The sequence below is a fragment of the Oculina patagonica genome, chromosome 5 (genome assembly GCF_052425735.1).
Source record: "Oculina patagonica isolate OP01 chromosome 5, crgOcupat, whole genome shotgun sequence".
Lineage (NCBI taxonomy): Eukaryota > Metazoa > Cnidaria > Anthozoa > Scleractinia > Oculinidae > Oculina > Oculina patagonica.
In genome coordinates this window covers 17,435,220-17,455,952 of record NC_135762.1, presented here as the reverse complement: position 1 = coordinate 17,455,952, position 20,733 = coordinate 17,435,220, and the positions used below count along the sequence as shown (strand labels likewise).

Below are 20,733 nucleotides of genomic sequence, written 5' to 3'. Positions count from 1 at the left end.
TTTCGCTCGCGTTTCGGCAGTCTCCAGGTTGCTCCAGCGATTTTCATTTCGGTCGTTTCAGTGGTCTCGCTCGCTTCGTTTCGTTGTTTCGGTTTGATTAATACACGCCTTCGGTATAAGCTTGGTTTTTTAATAGCAATATAAATATACGTACGCAAGCACAAATATTCACGTTTATAATGTGGCGATAAGAGGGGCAGAACAGTAAAGTTTACGTGCGTCGTATGTATACAGATTTCTCGAGTGAATTTTCAGGGAAAATTAGTGTTATAAAATTTTCACTCTTTATGTCTTGCGTACTTTACAATTGCAAGCGATTACAAAGGATAAGCTATGCTGGGAAATGTGTTTCTATACCGTTTGCTACAAATATTTTGCCTTAGTGAAAGGATGGCTCTTGCTTCATTTGACAATCGACCGGGTTTAGCATACCGTAGCTCAGTGGTGGGGGGGGGGGGGGGGGGGGGGGGGGGGGGGGGGGGGGGGGGGGGGGGGGGGGGGGGGGGGGGGGGGGGGGAGGGGGGGGGGGGGGGGGAGAAAGAAAAAAAAAAAAAAAAAAAAAAAAAAAAAAAAAAAAAAAAAAAAAAAGAAGAGAGAGGGGGGGGGGGGGGAAAAAAAAAGGGGGGAGGGGGGAAAAAAAAGGGGAGGGGGGGGGGAAAAAAAAAACCCCCCCCACTCAGTGGCGAGCCTCGACGGTTTATGTCATTGATAGTTGGATTGGGACTTCGCCCATGGCTCACTATCGGGAAGTGGCAAAGTGGAAATCTCGAGTTTGCAGTCTAATTATTTGACAATTATTAAAAAGTACAGTGCGAGCGTCACACCAGCAGCAAAAAAACAACATGGAAAGCGTGACAAGGGAAATAAAACATTTAATCGCCTAGAATCCATAATACAATTGCCTATTAATATTAGTTAATATTTGATTTAGCGCTCCTCCAAAACTCTGCGAGATAGCTAAACTAATAATTTTAAACCCAGCAAATTTAGTTGCTAGTCTTGTTTTTTCTTTCAATTTCGGCGACGGGAACACCTTTGACATGGCCGCCAGGGACATCAGGACTCCACCCTGGAGAAGTTGGTGATATTAGACAGGATTTGCAGAGATGTTCACATTCTCAACATCATTTTGAAAGAAAGCAAACCTGAAGTTCAGAACGATAGGCATATTTCGACACAATTCTGTTTGTTAGTCAGGCTTACATAGATTATAAGGAAGTCAAAAAGAAAATTCGTGGAAAGTATCCAATCCAATCACAATCACATCTTTTTTACGTGGTCTGCACGCTTGCTAAGCTGTTCGTGCGCCCGAATAAAATACAAAATAGGATAAACTTCTTGGAGTGTATAAAATAGATTAAGCTATAATTTATTATATTTATTATTATTTTCATTGCATGTGTCCTGTAAGCCTGAATCTATTTGAATTTTACGTTGTGTAAGAGTCACTAATAAAGCCATTCATGTGTAACGTTTTTAGCGGGGAATGTTTGTGCTCAGTCAGTTTTGGTTACTGATATATTCTCAGCAAGCCCAGTTGAAACAAAAACTCCTCCTTACTAGCAAAATCCTCTGGCACCAATCTCATCTTGTTGTCGATGCCAGCAAAACGACGGTAGTAATTTTCACTAATAATATATTTCCTTGTTTGGAGGAGATCATAATCTGTGACTCTCTCCGTTGGATACAATTCGGTATCGAGTATTCTGAACGATTTTATCTCTTTCTGGAAGATGTCTATAAGATCGTCAATTTTGCCTAGGTTAAAATCGTCCTCGTTTTCTTTATCTTGGGCCCAGAACATCACGTCTGTCTGCGGGTGGCTGAAATCAAAAATTGTTTCGTATTTGAAAAACCCAGTAGCATCCATCTCCATATCATCCTCATTAGGTCCGGCACGGGGATCGCAGTCCTCCTTTTCTACATCTTCAAAATCTTTCCGTTGCTTAAGATTCTGCAGTTCTTGTTCCTGTTGCGCAAGTTTCGCTTTTAGATCAAGAATTTTATTTTGCCGACTGTCATTACCATGAAGAGAAGAAATTGTCACTGAAGTGGAATGACTCTTGTCATTGTTGCTATCTATCGCGCCTGCGCATTCAAGTTCTTTTTGGCTAGTGTTATGGATAGTAGCAGTTTTCTCATCACCATGTTTTGAGACATTGCTGCTATCCTGAATCTTTTCCTGGTTTTGTTTTTCGTTGTCCTTGCTTTTTTCGTCCACACTAATATTGTTCTTCTCTTTATTAGCATCTTTGAGAGGAGTACAGCATTCAAACTGGAAACTTTTGTTATTTTTACCACCACTTGTGAGTACGTCATCAAGGCCATGTTGGCCATTTCCCTTGGTGCAGTATAAGTCATCCATGAGACACCTCTTTTTGCTCCTCCTGAGGCCAAATATAGTTCTTCGTTTCCTCCTCTTCCTCTTGCTCTTGGCGTTAACTTCAAAATATGTCTGCTCTGAGATATTTTGCTGGTTTGCACTGACCATGACATCCGTGTCGCGAATGTCTTCCTTCTTAACAGATTTACAACCACTGTGCATCTCGTTGTGGTATTTGCCATCCGTCAAACTGCCAATTTTAGCCTCATAATCATTGTCTTTAATATCAATGTAATCAAGGATATCAGCACGCTGATTCATTTGGAAACTAAGATTGTGTAGACTTGTTTCCTTGGCAGAACCATGAGAAGCTTGCATACGTTTCTCATCGTGGTCAATGTTTCTCTTCTCTTGAAGGGTTTCACTGCTTCTGCTGCAAAGGATCTCATTTTGTTTCGGTACATTATTTTCTGGTGACTCTCCACCAACCGTCTCAGCGACTATTCCATTTCTTGTGATCTTCACTGTCACATTGTCTTGAAAATATTGAACAGGCAAGGAGGGGTTTAAGCTAAAAACTTTAACGATTTTTGGAAATGTTCCAGTGTCTTTTTTTTCCTTTCGCGTTGCAGTAATATTCAGACTCTCTTCTTCTTCATGAGCCACAGGAAAAGCAGATGTCGGAAGAGGGTGGTTATTACCTAACCGATTATTACCCACCGATTGTGGCGTCCTATAGCCAGTTTGAAAAGTAGTGTGCGATACTGCGGGCTGAATGGGGTATCGAAGCTTGATGTCCTTCTCGATTATTTGCTGATATCTTTTAGCGACTTCTAACCAGATTTGATCATTATTTGGCCTGCAAGAGACATACGAAGAGAATAAATTACAAAAAAGAATCACTTACAAAGTACTCGTTTTGAACACATAGATAACGAGGGAGTAGATTAGCTAAGAGGAACTGCTGTTCATTGGAAATAGTAAGATTTGCTATTGTGTTTTTGATTATTTCGCAGTAAAGGCTTGAAAACGTTATTTGTTGAAATGCGTTTGCTTTTAAGATAAACTATTTGGGTGGCTCAGGGCTCACAAACTATCGTTAACAGTTAAGGTTCAGTATATGTATCAAGGAATAGCTATGAAGGAAATCAGTCAATTAATCAGAAGCTGACTACAGCTAAGATAAGATAAGAATATATAGTCATGGCAATGACCCCTGATGAGAAAGTGACCTATTTTTGTGGCGAATCCTTCCGGCCCAGACACGTTTCCGCTAAATTAATAAGTACAGCATTTTAGTGCACAGTGTAGATTACTTTAGTTCTTATTATAGCGTTTTTGAGAAGTCACAGGATGACTTATGAGCCACTAAACAACGACATATACTAAGCAATGACATAAACCGGTACAGCCTGCTTGGTCATATTCCTTGTTCGTAGAAAATAGGTTGCCTGAAAAAACGCTTTAAATAATAAACTGTGCTATGTTCAGGGTCATGCCCTCATGCGTCACGAGGGTAGGCATGATACTTCATGTAAATCTTCTTAGTGGAACGAAACCACAAAATGCAAAACTCGTAATGTGACGCTAAGATCATTCATGTGAAACAAGAACGCCTACCTTTTACCTTCAAATAGCTTTACTGTTTTTAGCGTACACCGATAATTGGATAAAATATTTTGTTCTTCGCTAGCAATGTACTGATTAGAAATAACAGACTGTAACGATATTGTTTATATTTTCTAGCGTCACTACAGCAATGCATGTCAGCTGGCATGTTCAAGTGACGCAAGAAGTAAATACCGTTTCTATAATGATAACCGACAATATCAAAGGTATATGGCGTATTGCTAACTTTCAATTCACCTATTTAGCGATGAAACCGTTGGTCTGAATAGCGGCGAAACTTGGACTTTTGTTGACGTGTTCTCTTCTTTATTGACCTTTGCTGACATACTTTGTAAGCCAACGTATTGGTTCTTAAGATTGACATGTTTTTATCGCAACATTGTTCCTTACAAACACCAATCGTTTATTTAGTGCCGTTATTGTAATATATCACGTTTTACCTAGTTCAGTTGCAAAATATTCTTGGAACCCTCTTAATATAGCTTACTATGAAGCTATTTAAACTATCAGCAAGCCAATATGCCAATTGAATTGCATTTTTAATACCTCCTCTTGGCACCCTCAATTCTTTGATTTTTCTTTACTTTAAACATAACTATCTGTCTCACTTACCTATTAGCTGTTGATCCAGAATTGAGCGAAACCGATTGTTCAGAAATGGTGCTTGGAGAGAAGTTGTTGTGAGCGATCATTTGAGTCGGCCGATTCATGTTAGTGTCGATGTTTATCTTGTGACAAAGGTGATTGTCATGTGGTCGTGGAACACTGGAGAGAGTATTACATAACAACTTTGATGTCAAACCTATTTTTAGCAAATATGAACTTTGAAACCTTTGTACAGCTGGTCAACAACTTTGTGTCATAACGGACAACCTCGAGACCGCGATTTGGTGTTTGTGTTAGCGAGAGTATGAAATATATTATTTTGCCCGGCTGCTCATTGTCCGTGGCAAACTCGTCTGACCGTGACTTGAGCATGTGCAATGTAAACAACAAGACATCAAAGAGAGCTTTGAAGAAATGTACTTTAAATAGGCCCTTGACACGGAACCTTGGAAATAACAAAACAATGGTCTTGGTACCGATTGGAAGCCAGAAATGGCAAGGGTGTGATGAAATTAGTAAGTGCCAGTTTAAGACTAATATTTTTATGACGGTTTGAAGGTTTCAAAACTAAAGGATTCGTATGCCGAAAAAAGTTGCTTTTCAGACTTTTATACTGCCATAAAATGTTGGTCTCCAAACTTCTTTGGTTTTGGCAGCCTTTTTCAACTCATAATTGTAATAAGAGGAACTGTGGAGCCTATGTTAATTACCGAAAGTGAAACTTGACTTTGCATCTAGAAGTTTTTATTTCTCTGGTGCTAATATTTGTAATTCTTTACCTTTAAAAACTAGATAGACTTGTAGTAGGGCTTTATTTAAGAAGTCTTTAAACGAATTATTTTTATGGGTTATACATAAGCATAAGTTACTAAGATTTTAAACTTTTTCTCTCTTTATCTTTTAAATGGTGTTTTAAATTTTTATATTGTTATATCTTTCTTTACAGAGGATTCCTTTGACAACAGTACCCATGTAATGAAGGACATCCTGTTTAAATATTCGTTTAACCCAAAATACTTTTATTATTATATTATTATTGTTATGATGATGATGATGATGTCATGTGATAGGGTTCTGTAAAGGGCTTTATAATATATAAGACGGACTTGCCATGCCGTGCCTGCCATGTTTTAGTCATTTTACTGGAACTAAACTCCCTATAAGATGGACACCTATCTAAATCGGAGAGTTGGAGCCGGACCCGAAAGTGTCCTTTTTAGACAGAGTATTCCACTAAAGCAACCAGACAAACATGTAAAGGAAAATCGGTAAATATATAAACAGCGAATGTTTAGTAACTGACAGAATTGTTCAATCGACAAAGTTGTTCAAAGACAGCAAAGATTAATTAAGAAAGCAAGTGTCAGATGCAAAAGCAGTGCGTATGTTACCTGAGAAGTAAACACTGGATAAAAAACATAAACAAGGAAAACAGACCTGCATGATCCAGATATATGTGCTTTAAGAAGACAACAAGATTTTTATGTTGTCTACATATATTACTATTCTCGGCTAACACCAGTCAATGACCACAACGGAGAATCAGAAAAGGATATGAATGAGTCAGCAGCCCCCCCCCCCCCCCCTCCCACCCGCAATAATGAATTACGAATTATGTTGCACAACAGAAATCTCTTGGATAGGAACTTGGTTTTCAGGCCATTAGTAGAATGTAATACTAGTAGACACATCAAGTTTTTCCCCAATCGTATCTTATGAGAGAACTGTAATACGGGATGCAACATTCTTTTGCGAGCTACAATATTCTCAAAGAAGACGACTGAAAAAGAAAAGGTTCTGCCAGAAGTTCAGCTGTATTGCTAAAAACTGCTTTTTCAAGCACAAATCAAAACCAATATCTAACGAAGGTAACTAAACACGTCAATATAACACTTGTATTTGAAACGTTCGACGCTCTTGAAGAAATGTCGAGTACACCCACACTATCTTGCTAATAAACGTGACTTTAATTAAAGCAGTGGGATGGCACGAGAGTGCCGAAACAAAGAACTACACACGTGCTGAATACTAATGACGTATCACATTTTGTCAGTTAATGATTAGAGGTTCTTAAAGACATGTTGAGTACTCCTACACTCCTACACTTCGATATAGCTAATAAACGTGACTTCAATTAACGTTGTGGGATAGGTACGTTAACCCGGCCACGTGAACACCAAGACAGACCACTATACAACAAGTGTTGAATACTGATGACGTATAACACATGTTGCTCGGCTCAGCCAAATTTAATTTTAGCTGAATTTTTCAAACCTCGAATGCCGTACAAAAGTGAAAAAAAAAACTTCAAAAGAGATGCAAAGTAAATCTTGAAGTCAAATTGTTTTTGTTAATTCCTTTCCCACCACTAATAGAGTTATGTGTTTTTAAAGCCAATAGATTTACCTAATGAATACCCAGACTGCAATTCGGCTAGCGTGGGCCTCAATTTCGCTTCTATATAATAATGTTTCTCGAAAAAGCTATAAAAGAAGAAACAAAACTTTCAAACACAATAACCTCTGTTTTCTTCAATGATCGGAAATCTCTTTGTGTATGTTTGTTATTTTATATAGGAAGCCTTATGACGACAGTTGGTAGAGACGCACTTTTTTGTGTTTTCTCCCACGAGTAAAACAAGTACTTCTTCTCAGTTAATAACTCGGGTTATTTAAAGCCAAGACAAGGCCACGAGAGTGACAAGTTCAAGGTAAGGTTCACAGCAGTTTTGTTTCAAAATCAGGACATCCATGTGACCAGTTTTTCAACGATAAGACTAACCTTGAGTTGTTACAATTACAGCCTTGCCAAAACAGTTCGAAAAAACGAAGAGCAGAAGATTCTCACGCGAACGACTGCAACACACAAGGTATGCTTGAAAAATAAAGTTGGTATTAAGGAATTGCGTTGGCTCTCAACGACGCCCTATCCATGGTTGCCATTTTGTCATCAAAATAGCGAAATAAATATACTGACAGAACAAATGTTTCTTATTATGCTAGTAAATCGAACGATTTTTTTCTACAATAAAACATTTTTATTATGCGTTGCTTTATTTTAGAAATGGTTCTTTCTGGTGCAGGCTAACACAGTTGTACTAATCATTTTGTTAAAATATATATTTCAAAATTGTTCATAAAAATTTTGGTCGGCGTTGAGTTTTAACTAACAAATATATGGTGGGAAAACCGTTTCGCAATATCGCTTTCTTGTTTGTATCAAATGAGTGGAATCAGAATGTTTTAATGTGCACATTAAAGGTGTTAATTAGGGGCAAAAGATAGAATGTTGTGTATGAGGCGCGTGCACGGTATATTTGTCATCGATTAGCATATCTATTCAGCTCGTGTTTTCTGAAAAGTTTCGTCCTAAAAAGTATTTTACAAGAAAAGTCTTCTTCAGTTTAAATTCGTTTGTTAGAACACTTTTTACACCTTTACAAATGTGACAAATGAAAGTATAGGGTGAAACAAAAACAGTTTCATAGTACTTGTATTAATGTAGGATGGTATTTTTGGCACTGACACTGTCAATCAAATTTAAAGCGTTGGCTATCAATTCAATTAATAAAAGAAAACGTTCGTTGCGAGGGAACAAAAAGAACACCTGGCGAATAAAACGCATGCTGTTATAGTTTACCAGAATTGTGCAGATTTAAAAAAAAAATCGGGAAAAATTAAAAAAAATAGCGTCGCATCTTTCTCAAAGGTCTGTAAATTCATTTTATTTTTTAAAGTAGATAATCTAGCCTTCCGATTAAAGAAGAGAAGCTAAAGAGACTTGGCTTCACAATCCGGAGTTTTTATTTCATTTTGGATCACCGGCATTCTTCCGATTCAATTTATAGGATAAATATGTAGTCATTCTGTTTGATGCAGCATGCCGACTAAACCGTTAGGTATGATAAAATTTCGACCCGTAATAGGTCATCGTTTGAAACTGCTGACAGTAGTGTCGCAGTTATCAACTGACTTTATCAATCAGATATAAGATGGAATGAGATAAGTTATAACAAATAAAAAAAAATACAAAAAATCCATCCTTATAAGTCTAGTTACAAAATGGTAACATGAATAGAACGTTTAAAAACCAACGTTCAAGTGTATTGAATCAAACATTTAATCAAGCACACCGCATCTTTAAAAATAACTTGGATTTACTCGCTTTAAGTGCTATCTTGGCTTTCTTTTACTCGATAGAAGTCTCCTATTATATTGTGATTGAGTGGCAATCCAGTTTTCACGGAGTGTTCATTTTGAACTAACTCGTACAATTCCAGTTCGTGTCGAATCTGTATTCCTTCTTCGACATTCTGTTTAATCATACAGTGGAAACCCAGTTTCTAGAACCTCCAAGGGAAACGAAAATTAGTTCGAGAAATCGGGAGTAAAATTGCAGTGCTCGACTGAGTGCAGCAAATCCAAGGGAAACTTTGGGAGAATCGGGAACCCACTGTAATTACAATCATACGGGAACGTTGTCCCAAATAAACTTGTAGCTTCCTTAAAAAGTAAATTTTCCTAGCAGGTTAAGAAATTGATATCTCATTCTCGTTTTAAAAGACGTGCTTTGATGTATTCATCAAACTAAATCGTGATCGTAGTTCTCACAGGTGTATAAACTAATTTATGTTAAAATATTTTGATTTATCTTAAAGCTAACTTTTATTTCGTTCTTTATTTCACACAGACAGCGCCATGCAGTTTGTTTTTAAAGCTGTCCTTTTGGTAATAGTGCTGGTGTCAGCCGCGCAATGTCAACAGAAGTCAAACCAGCGCGCTGATCACTGCCTTAACCACTGTTCAGGAGTGTGGCACGCGTGTATGACGTCATGTGACCATCATATCCACTGCATGGAATGCACTATTGGTGTAGCTGAATGCCGGGAAAAATGTTTGCCTAGAAGCAGCAGGCTAAGAAAAAAACCATTCCGATAAGAGGAAGATAATAAATTTCCTGTTACATTCCATTATTAATTTTTTTTAAGTAATTGCAATGTATTTCAGCTGCATTACATTGCAATGTACAGTCTTGCTGCCTAAACGTTTTGAAATCTTATCGTGAAATTTTTCTGACAAACAGTTTGTTATTTGTATCGAGTTAAAGAGAATAACAAAAAAATAATATTTATGTTTTCAAGGTAATGAAACTTCTTTGATTTAGAAAAATTTAAGCTGAAATTGCTGTTATTTTTTTGTTAAATCACTTTGCTTTCAAAATGGCTTTACATTAAAAAAAAATCATGTGTTAGTAACTAACTGAATGCCTTGTAAGGGACTTCGAGTTGGATTTAAGTAACAATAAATGAAGTATTGACAAGGAATTGTGAAAACAGATGCTTGGTTTTGCTTTAGCTAATTAAGAAAAGTAAAACTTTAGCTTCACGATAGCTTCACAAGTTAGGGCAGTTCAGTTGATTAATTGGCTAACGTAGTCTGGAATTCTTGATTTTGCTGTGCAACGTTCTATGATTGCTTTTTTTCCCCAAATACCTTCTTTACGCATGTGCTGCTTACGTTTGCTCTGATAGTTTTGTTTTGTTTCTGCGACACTCATTGAAATCAATCTTTACGAGTAAATATAAATGCATCACAAATTATTCTTTAGTCCTATACGTTTGTTAATATATCTCAATTGAACCGTCAGTGGGCACCATATATATTTTCGAAGACATTGTTTTAAAAGATTTGCACTAATGAGTCGGTGGTGTTAGTGACGTGCATAGCACAGTCGTTGATGCCGCTCTGCCTCAGATTTTAGTTTTTAGCTCCTACCACGTAAACAGGTTAATGAGTTCCAACTTGTTATTGGTGCATTTAACCACCCACGCCATACACGAACTTTTCTCTATGATTTCCGGGGTATTTCCACAGAAAGCACATCAAAACTCGACAAGTTATCTGCCCAAAAAATAACCTTACGATGTAGAGCCGCATTAAATTGAAAAAATAACAAACAATACTGCAAGGTTGATCATACTACTTGAAAAACGTAAACTTTTTGAGACAACGCGACTAGAACCGATAGACCAGGATCGCAATCCCTTCTAGTCGCGTAGGTGTCTCGCAAAGTCGACTTTTTTTAAGTAGTATGATCAACCTTGCAGTATTGTTTGTAATTATTTCATTACATTGCTGATCAGATCCTTTAGTAGACCCCATGTTAGAAGCGTTATCGTCTGCGGTCCCTTGATAAACTGAAGTATCTCCCCAAACAACTCGTGCCGGAATCACAGAAGATCTTCGTTCTTTTCAGGTTTTCCAGGTAAAACGCAGTCGCGATATTGATGTTTCTGGCCTTTTTTTTTTTTTTTTTTTTTTTGCGATAGCACAGGTTAGGGGACAAGAACTCGAAGTGTCACTTCTAAAAAGGGTCGAAAAAAAGTTATCCTGGTGATCAGTTGTTATAAACCGGTCACCAGTAAATATAAATTGAACTTCATAGTTGACTGAAAACTTACTGTAGTTTACAAACTACACTAAAATTTTAACTAAATAAGTCCCGATTTAAGACTGAAATACTTCTGAAAAAAAAAACATTGCCCTTTGTTAATTTTTGCAATCTACTAATAGTTTCGTGACATGCTGTGACAGGTGATGTGACAAGTTATGTTTAGCTGCTTCTGATCAAGGCTCCGACTTCGCTCCCATGACCGCTCATTAAACCAACCAGTCGAAAGCCAACAATAGATTACGTCACTCGAATGGACTAATTAGGAAGCGTTCATAAAACAGCCTTTTTGTGGACAGGATATTAAAATAGATTTCAAAGGCCTGTTCCTGGCTATCGGTTAGCTCCGCTGTTTTTCGCTCTTACATGGTACACTAAAAAAAAATTGATTCTGATTGGACTAGGGCTGTGTAATTAATCCCAAATTGTACTTCCTTGGAGTACCTATTACTTTTCTTTCCGAAGTTGAAGCGAAGACTTCCGATGATTTTCCAAAGTTGATCCGGAGTCTTTGGAGTAAAACCGTAATCTTCCGAAGATTTTCCAATGTTTGCCCGAAGACTTAGTTGGTTTCTAAAGTTTATCCGAAGTATTCTAAAGACGAACTGAGAAGTTATAAAGCTTACCGTTCCGAATAAATAAAAAATCACACGACCTTTTCGTACAATGCGTGATTAAAAGGTACTCTTGTTGTTTTGAAAATTCCCAAATTGCAATCGCCTAAAGGCTCATGCAATTTTGAGGACTTTCAAAATACCACTCGTACCTAGTCGTCATGAATTGTACTCGAGGTCGTGCGATTTCCTATACTAATCCACAGGGGGCCCTCACATAAAATATGGAGGAAAAATAAAAGATTGCCTGCCAACGCTCCTTTTGTTTTGTAGCGGCCATTTTGAATTTTAAATATGCGGTCTGCTGGTAGTAGGACTGGAACCGAAACAATATGGTGTCTGGGACAGACTAATTCCCTCGAGGACATACGATCGCTATCAAAGATTGATATAGTACAGTCGGGGAAACAAGTGCCAGTTCATGGCGACGTCACTTCTCCGAGAAGTGACTGAGCCCGCGGTTTTCTTGCCAGAAGTTGCTAAGCAACATGACGTATTTGCTCGCGCGATTGCTTTCGGAGTACTCGTGAGCGCTCGCGCTAGTTTTTGATTGGATAAAATAATTAGGAAATACCTCGAGTGCTTCAACGAAGATTTGCCAAAGTTGGCACTTAGTCCCCCGACTGTAGTGCAGTGATAAGGGGCGAAACTCTTAGCTTTCCGTGGTGGCATGCCTCTGCCACTTGTGGTGAACGAAAGTGGAATCTCGTATTATCAGTTTAAAAGTCCAGTTTGAAGACTGCGGAATCAGACAATTTTAAATGTATTATTAACGTGGTTTTAATCTCACCAAGTCCTTCCCCTCCCCTCCCCTCCCCTCCCCTGCAAATCCCACCCCTCGCTGGGACCAGCACACTCGCCTGAAAGGCCATTCATACCAAAAATTCTCCTGCGATCTGCGATTTAATGACCTTTAAAGGGTTGTTGAGGCTCGGATTATTGGCTCCCAGAAGAACTCCGATTTACTCTCTTTGAATCAGATTAAATGAAAATTAATTTTACACCAACTTGGAGTCCTCACCTCTGTTTTTTTTTGTCAAAACATTCCCGAGGAAATGGACTGCTGCTTTGTGACAATCACTATCAACAGGGGTGCGTGGTGTTTTTTTTTTACAAAGTGATGCTTCATAATATTCGTGACGGTTTAATCCACTGTTTTATAAATTACTTTCAAAAATTTATCAAGTTTTCTAAGCGAGTTGACCCGCGAACATATCATTTTACTGAAAACAGTATTGATATTCTTTAGTTAAGTTAGGTTCTATTCAGTTTTCAAGTAACTGTCCTTGCATATGTTATCTCAGTGTCCATGGATTGGAAATTTAATAAAATTTGCTCTTGTAACGTTCTTCCAACAGGTCAGCGGCTTCATCACGACGGAGAACTCTTCCTGATACGGAGCAATGAAGTGAACGACATCTTTTGTAGCCGTTGTTGCAGCTATTAACGCAGCTCTGATCACTTCCACAAGTTTTAAAACATCCCCATTTGTGCTCAAAGCACAAGCTACAGCTATCAGCAGTTGCACGAGGAGTTTGCAATACCAGTAAAACAGACACTGTTATGACAACGACCGAGAGCGCCATCGACTTCATCTGCAAGTAAGTCCAAATTTTAGTACTCATTTCATTTCACCCAAATTTTAATAGTATGAGTTGAAGTGCGGACCAGAACAAATATAGAATATATGACTAAACTGACTAAAAATGACTTAAATGTCATTTTAAAGCAAATACGTGCGAGGCATGATCAATAGAAAGGATTGATGTTTTAAGCATATTTATTACTTTTTAGCCTTTAATATTCTAACTTTTAGCAAAAAGTTTAATATTACATTTGAAATAACTACTGTAATTTCAAGCTAGCTAAAACAAAAAAAAAATGAAAAACCGTCTAAACTTCCGGCTTTCCCTACGTAGCAAACGTATCACTGATCCCTGGTCTATAAACATCAAATGAAAGGTAATTGAATATCTTTGTAAATATAAACTTAAATAAACGATAACTGTTTGAAAATAAAGCGCAAACGTGCGTTTTAAATTGTCTGTGATAGCAAAACAATTAACTATATTCTACAGGTTACGGCGTGCGTACTTTGGATAAGCGAATTTGTATAAGTGATATATCAAGCTTAAGTGTTCAGTTTAAACAGTATTTCAATAAAGACAGTAAATATTAAAGGCCATACCCTTTTTTAGTGGTAAAAAGTAAAAGGGCACCTCTTTTGGTCTATCGGCTTACAGATGCTCACCTTTTTTAATGCAGTAGTATTCTTGTTGTTAAAGTTCTGAGGCACTTCTATCCGGCACAAGAGCTCGTTTTTATGTCATTTCCCTCAATGTGAATGCTCTTTATATGCGTATCTGAAGAGAAATAATTAATGCACACAACGCGTAATGGCACCAGCTGTCCTTGAGAATGAATTACACTGAATTGAACTTCGCGTTCAAATGTTTGGCAATCAGGGCAGGTTGGGCTGTTCATTACTCTTATCTGATAAATATCGACATGATAACGCTGATATGCCCAACAAAGATTCTCTAAACCACTGTTTTATTACTTTCTGAAACTCGCGTTCTAAAGAAAATTAGAAACACTAATAAAAAGCCATTGATCTTATTCAATAACCATTGAGTCCAACTCCGGAGCCAAGGCAGGGTAGCAAAAAGGGTTTTAATGATTGTTTAATGGCATCCCTGACTATTAATGGGTTACGTACTTTGCGTTTTTAATGGGACAAGGAAGATATTTGTCTCGCTTTAAATATTGATTTCAGAGAAAATGATTTAATTTTGAGATCCTCAACTGTCATTTTGAGATGTGTGATGGACGGACACCAGGTGAAGAAATTCGGCTTCCGTTCACTGAAAGAAATATCTAACAAAGGCCGCGCATTAATCCAGTTGATTTTCGTTTAAAGCAGTAAAATATTGACACTAAATGATCTTAAAGATATCCCGAAAAAAAGATTCAGGGTCTGGAAAAAAGTTCAAAAATTTGTTCTTTTGGCGAGCACTTCTTCTTTTCATTTTCTCTTATCCTTTGTCCTCAGTTTTGTGGGCGTCTGTAGGCAGGTGTTATGGTTTCTTCGCTCATCAGCGTAGTTCATCAGCATGGTTTGATCTGACACCTTTGATCCGAAGCGATATCCATTAAGCTGGAGAGGACATGAAAATAAGCTGAAATATTCGCTGTTATCTAACACGAGTACTCTTCACGGGAGGCCTTTCAGTTCTGGATTTCAAACTAAATTCCGCTTTTCAGTGTAATCGTTCAAATCTTTATTTTTCTGAAGAACAATTTTTTAGCGTCAGATCTTAAAACCGATGTTCACCAAACGGTGAAAGAGTTAAAACACTTAAAACATTCTTTATTCAGATTTTGACTCTTTCTAGATTCACAAAAAAAACATATTAAAATACATTTACTATCAGGCTCCCGAGTAACTCACACACATGAATGGAACTCCCGGCGGCGTTGAACAAGAGGACAGAGTAATCAAACGAGAACCCAGCGCAGCTGCATGATATTATGTAAATGGCTTCAGTTTTTATATTCACGATTTCATTTGTGAAAAAGGAAAAACACTTTGTTTAGAATTTGTCGCGTGTTTTTTAACTTGATTGTAAGCAGTCAAACGTTTCCGTTTTGGGATAATTTGCGAGAGTCAGTCGTGAGCTATTTCTACAGAAACATATAATTTATGTTGTCACGAGCGAAAGACAAAGAAAAAAGTCTGAGTCCCCCGACGGAACTTAAATTTCTTTTCATCCTTGGTTTTTTTTAAAAACGACTTTTCAGCCAAAATAACGAAGCAATACTAAGTGTACACTATAATCAAACCCAATTTTCTGATCATGAGTCACTTTCATTGGTTACATATTACTCTCCTTCAAAAAACTTCCTAAGCCGGATCACATTCACGATTCCTATTAAGGCTAAAGTCATTTGCTATTCGCGTTACGCCCCCAATCCTTTCTATTGATCATGCCTCGCACGCACTCGCTTTAAATGTCTATCTTGGCCAGTAGTGGTTTTTGAGCTTTGAAACCATTTCAGATATTACTTTCAAAAGAAAACCACAAGTAGGCAGTTTTCCGATTGCGAGTTAAATTAAGAAAAATACCGAGCGAAAATGTTTAAATCCTTTAAACTTTAAAATATTTAATATAATCTGTGTCAGGAACGAATTTATGACTTTTTTAATTCCTGTAGCTATTAAGACCATCGTAAACTGTGAATGTCTAATTAATTAAAGAGGACAACAACAAAAAAGACGCTTGTCTTAGCATTTATCGTGAACTAAGCATTGATAATAGGGAAGGACGAATGTTACGAACAGTATGAACCGTGTTTTACACGTCTGACAACAATCAAGTTTCTTTTTTTTTTCAAATTTTATGGATTCTTTGTACCAAAGTTTTTATGTAGCACATGTCGAGTCTCCCACTTCATTTACGCGGGAAGAATAATTAATCACTCAGCTGGTTTTAAGTTTGACAGAAATTTACTATTTTCTTTTTATTGTTGGTAATCAATTTCAGGACAATTTCGTAGGAGTTAAAAACGCAATCAAGCATTTCTGGCATTTAACCCGGTTGACTTGAGAAAAAAATATTTTTCTGTTACATTTCTCGATCATTTATGGATAAGAAGTTATTGTCGCCGTTTAAATTTCTCCTAAACTATAGCTAAACTATAGATATAAACAGTAAGTAAAATGATTCCCCGACTTAATCGGATGGTAACACTAATACCAAACCAGTAGTTGAATACGTTAAAATAATCTGCGCGCTTAGATTTACTGCCTCTATTCAATAGTTTACAAAACCATTACGAAAATTCATTTTTCCAACGTTGTGTTTAATCCATATTAACAATAGCTGGAGTTAGCTGACTTTCTCTTTTAATTTTTCAAATGGGCAACAAATTAAAACTGCTCTCTCACAGCCATTCGGTGTTATTCATGTAAGCCATATTTAAACCGTCTCGTTCAGGTACCGTATTCAAACTTCCTGTCCTTTTCACGCGCGTCGGTGATCGCAAAGGAACCAACTTTATGTCTTTAGGCCTCTGGTATTACTACTTTAAACCAGTGCGATTGTCCATGTAGAAACGTTTTTAGGTATATATTTGCCTAATGAAATGCGAACCGCTAGTTTTCGCTCCTTTCGATTGATAGTCTATACACATCCAGTAAACTAAAACACTTTTTCCTAGATTTTCACAACTTCGTGCTTGCCAGTGATGGGCAAACAAAAACACGTTTTTTGCAGAAAAATTAGCACCCTGATGAAAGCGAGAGGAAAAAGAACAAGACGGGAGAATTCCATTTCTTCTTTTTTTTGCTTGCCATATTCCTAATCATGCTTGTTGCTGACCGTTCTCGTTTTAAGAACCAATTCGGACTAGAAAAGGGAAATCAGTGAAATTTTACAGACATATCTGACTGTATAGGGTTTCATTTCAGGCATTGTGGAGTGGTCTATAAATGTTTGCAAAATATCGGTAACACATTTGTTATTATTGAAAATAAATATTGTACATATACACCACAAAATATACCGCCATCCGCATTATCAATTGACATAATTAATGATAACACACTGGGAACAGAGAGAACGGATGATGAAGTGTGAAATGCGATTCAAACGAGATCTATTGTTAAATCACGTGGATTCGCTTCATAAAGTTCTTTAGTCGGTCAGGTAGTTCTCTCGAACTAACAGCACAACGAATAATCAATGAATTTATGACACAACTTGAGCTCATCGTGTGGATCACTCCCTCAGACTACCGCAGTTCCGGCAAAGGAAGGTCCAAAGACAAATCCAGATCTGGAGCGAAAACACAGTTTTATTTCATTTAACGCTTTTTCAGCGGCTGAATCAATCTTTAAAAGGACCTTACACAAAGAATAAGATTGTACTATGAACCTCAGCTAATTTGTTATTCCTTTCAGTTGTGTGTTCCCACTTGAGAAAATGGTACATGCATAAGGGTCACTAAATTTAAACAAATTGAAATGATTTTACGAATTTGTTTGGGTGTTTTGTAAATTCGAACTTGAATGAACACAGCGTCTTAGTTGCGTAGTTTTATTCAACAAATCAGCTAGACTATGAAGAGTGTTGTGGCTGAAATAAATAATATTTAAAGATGATCTTAGATTATCCTCTCTTAAAATAGTGCTATTTTAATGGGTTTGTAAATAATTTTTTACTCTTCACGGGAGACCTTTCAGTTCTGGATTTCAAACTTAATTCTCTTTTCACCCGAATTGTCCAATCTTTATTTTGAGAAGAACATTTTTTTGGCGTCAGATCTAAAAAAAACGATGTTCACCGAATGTTTAAAGAGTGAAAACGCTAGGAACTTACTTTATTCAGATTTTGACCTCTTCTAGATTCACAAAAAGAAAATAATCCCGAGTAACTAACACATATGAATGAAACTCCCGGCGGGCGTTGAACAAAAAGGACAGAGTAAACAAACGAGAACCCAGGAAGCTGATAATATGTAAACTGCTTCAATTATTATATTCACGATTTCATTTGTGAAAAAGGAAAAACACTTAAACCAGTATTTGTCGCGTTTTTTTTTAACTTGATCGTATGCAGTCAAACGTTTCCGTTTTGGGATAAATTGCGAGAGTCAGTCGTGGGCTATTTCTTCAGAAACATATAATTTTTGTTGTCACAAGCGTAAAAAAGTCTGAGTCCCCGACGGAACTTGAATTTCTTCTCATCCTGGCTTTTTAAGTTACGACTTTTCAGCCAAAATAACGAAGTAATACTAAGTGTACACCCGAGTGTTATGGCTGAAATACATAAACTTTTAAAGATGATTTTAGATTATCCTCTCTTAACAAAGTGTTATTTATGGGATTGTTAATAATTTTTGTAACTTCGTGCACCTGTTGGGCTTAAGTCATGAAGCCCATAATGCCCTCGAACTGTGACCAGACTCATTTTATCAAAGATGACTTACGTGAGAGAAGTTTTATTATGAGATTCGAGTGAGAAAATGAAAAAACTAATGGCCTTCTCCCAGCGAAATGAACAATGTTTAATTAAGAATGTATTCATACAAATTTATCATTTCTCTTACAAGTGTTATGTACAAGTTTAAATGTACTGTCGATGCAAGCAACTTACAAAATAATAAAACATAAGCTAATAATAGCGGAGCTCCACAGCGGCCCGAAGGCCGCAGAGCGGAGCCCCATACCCATAGAAAATCACAGAAAAGGAAAACCATGAACTTGAGTTTTCATGGTCATCATGGCTGCGGCATGGCTCGCGGGCGCGTACGGCGTACGTACGGTGTTGCGCACTTCAGAAATAGATAAACACTCATCCATTTGTTACTGGGCATCCAAGTTATGGTCAATTGACAGCTGTCAATACAAGGTATCCGCTGACCAGTATCACGTGATCATATCGCGGGCTCAGGTGTATAACTCATCGAGGTAACGCGTTTTTATAAAGTTGACCGCTGACCGAAAAATGGTTTTCTATTGGATTGCGGGCTCATTAACCATTTTTTTATCCTACGGTCAGTGAATTTCGATATTTTAATAAAGGGCAAAGTAAATTACCGGGGAGCTCCGCTTTTAGGCTTGGCTAAATCTATTTAATACTAATAAAAGAACAAATGTGTTTTGTCATGATGGATATTATTTTCTGATGTTAATTTTTTTTTTAATTTTAGCGGAGCTCCACAGTGGCCCGAAGGGCCGTAGAGCGGAGACCCATACCCGTAGAAAATCTACAGAAATAGGAAAACCATGAACTTGAGTTTTCATGGTCATCATGGCTAGCGGCATGGCAAGCGGGCGCGTACGACGTACGTACGTCGTGCACTCTAAAAAATAGATTAACCCAGGAGCCTAATTAACCCTAACCTCTTTGATACTGGGCATCCAAGTTATGGTCAATTGACAGCTGTCAATACAAGGTGTCCACTGACCAACATCACGTGACCATATCGCGGGCTCGAGGTCACGAGGGTGAAGAAACTTCCTTAGATACACGACTAAAGAATGCTGCTTAGCGGTGCCGTGCACAGTAGATTTCGAATGGTTGCTAAGGGCGTGGTGAATAGCTTGACAAAGTTCTTTGTTTATTTCGCATGTTTTGGTCTTGACCGTGCATAAAACACAATAGCTATTTGCATTTTGTGATAAGTGATAACCGTGACCAGTCTAGCGAAAGTAAGGCTTGCGAATTATACTTATTAAAATAACTCCAATGATTCTGAAAGGATTTACCATTTTTTGGTTGTTAGTGTCGCAAAACATCAGGTTAGAAATCTGTCTGAAAATGCAAAAAACATCTCCCTGGCGTAAAACATTAAACGCAAATACCGCCATTTTTCGCATTACGGTGGATTTTCGCGTTTTTATCTACGCACGTCAACGTACGTAAAAATGAAATTTTACGCGCGCGATTACGTGCATCGACTTTACGTTGTCCAATTTCCAATGCCACGTATTTTCTAGGTATTTACGTTCGTTACAAACACGTATAGGCACGAAGTGATCGCGAGTGTTTTCAAAATAGTTTGAACTGAGTTCAACTTTTTTTCGCGGCTGTCTGCGGTTACGCAGCGATTTAACCAATCATACTTTCGGATTTTGTTCACATGACACCACTTACCAAGTGGAACGCTATTTTGTTTTAAATCGCCATCGATTTACATGGGAAAACATTCAGATGTAGAAGCACTTCTCAACGAGGAAGTTCGAACATTTCCAGAAATAATTTATAGAACTGACTACAGAACCAAATCACACGAACGCAATAGTTAAAGAAAACGCATGGCGTCAGTCCACGTAGGCTGTGAAACGGGAATCTGGGAAGGTCGCCTTAAGTCTTTTTTACTTTATGGTGTTTTTCGGAAGCATTAATAAACTATCTCGGCAGATCAAATCCCCCATGATCTCCCTGCCTTTTGGCGCCAAATTCAGGATGACGGGATATTTACGTTCGTTTAACGCACGTAAAAAGAAACGCTTTTTATTACCTTTTACGCGACAGTGGAAATTTGCCATACATTTTTAACGCACGTTTTACGTACGCAAATATTTCGCAAATATTTAAATCTTTC

At 37.5% G+C, this 20,733-nt stretch overlaps 1 protein-coding gene and 2 long non-coding RNA genes across 3 annotated transcripts; 1 reads left to right on the top strand and 2 right to left on the bottom strand.

Annotated features, from left to right (window-relative positions):
* Positions 1-1,352: 1,352 nt before the first annotated feature.
* LOC144653076 (uncharacterized) lies at positions 1,353-4,832 on the bottom strand. Its single transcript, XM_078512993.1, has 2 exons — positions 4,565-4,832; positions 1,353-3,182 (listed from the first exon to the last, which is right to left on the bottom strand). The coding sequence occupies exons 1-2, from the start codon at positions 4,660-4,662 to the stop codon at positions 1,511-1,513; spliced, it is 1,770 nt and encodes a 589-aa protein (XP_078369119.1). The 5' UTR covers positions 4,663-4,832; the 3' UTR covers positions 1,353-1,510.
* Positions 4,833-7,105: 2,273 nt separating this feature from the next.
* Positions 7,106-9,616, top strand: LOC144653106 (uncharacterized). The gene is made up of 3 exons (XR_013570676.1): positions 7,106-7,268; positions 7,361-7,427; positions 9,248-9,616. It is a non-coding gene; the product is annotated as an uncharacterized LOC144653106 (long non-coding RNA).
* A 3,134-nt stretch (positions 9,617-12,750) lies between these two features.
* On the bottom strand, positions 12,751-14,147 carry LOC144653100 (uncharacterized). The gene is made up of 2 exons (XR_013570669.1): positions 13,874-14,147; positions 12,751-13,217 (listed from the first exon to the last, which is right to left on the bottom strand). It is a non-coding gene; the product is annotated as an uncharacterized LOC144653100 (long non-coding RNA).
* Positions 14,148-20,733: the final 6,586 nt, after the last annotated feature.

Coding starts and splice junctions, on each gene's coding strand:
- LOC144653076 (XM_078512993.1), bottom strand. CDS start 4,662: ATGAATCGGCCGACTCAAATGATCGCTCACAACAACTTCTCTCCAAGC. Junction 3,183..4,564: donor TCTGGATCAACAGCTAATAG/GTAAGTGAGACA, acceptor TGTCTCTTGCAG/GCCAAATAATGATCAAATCT.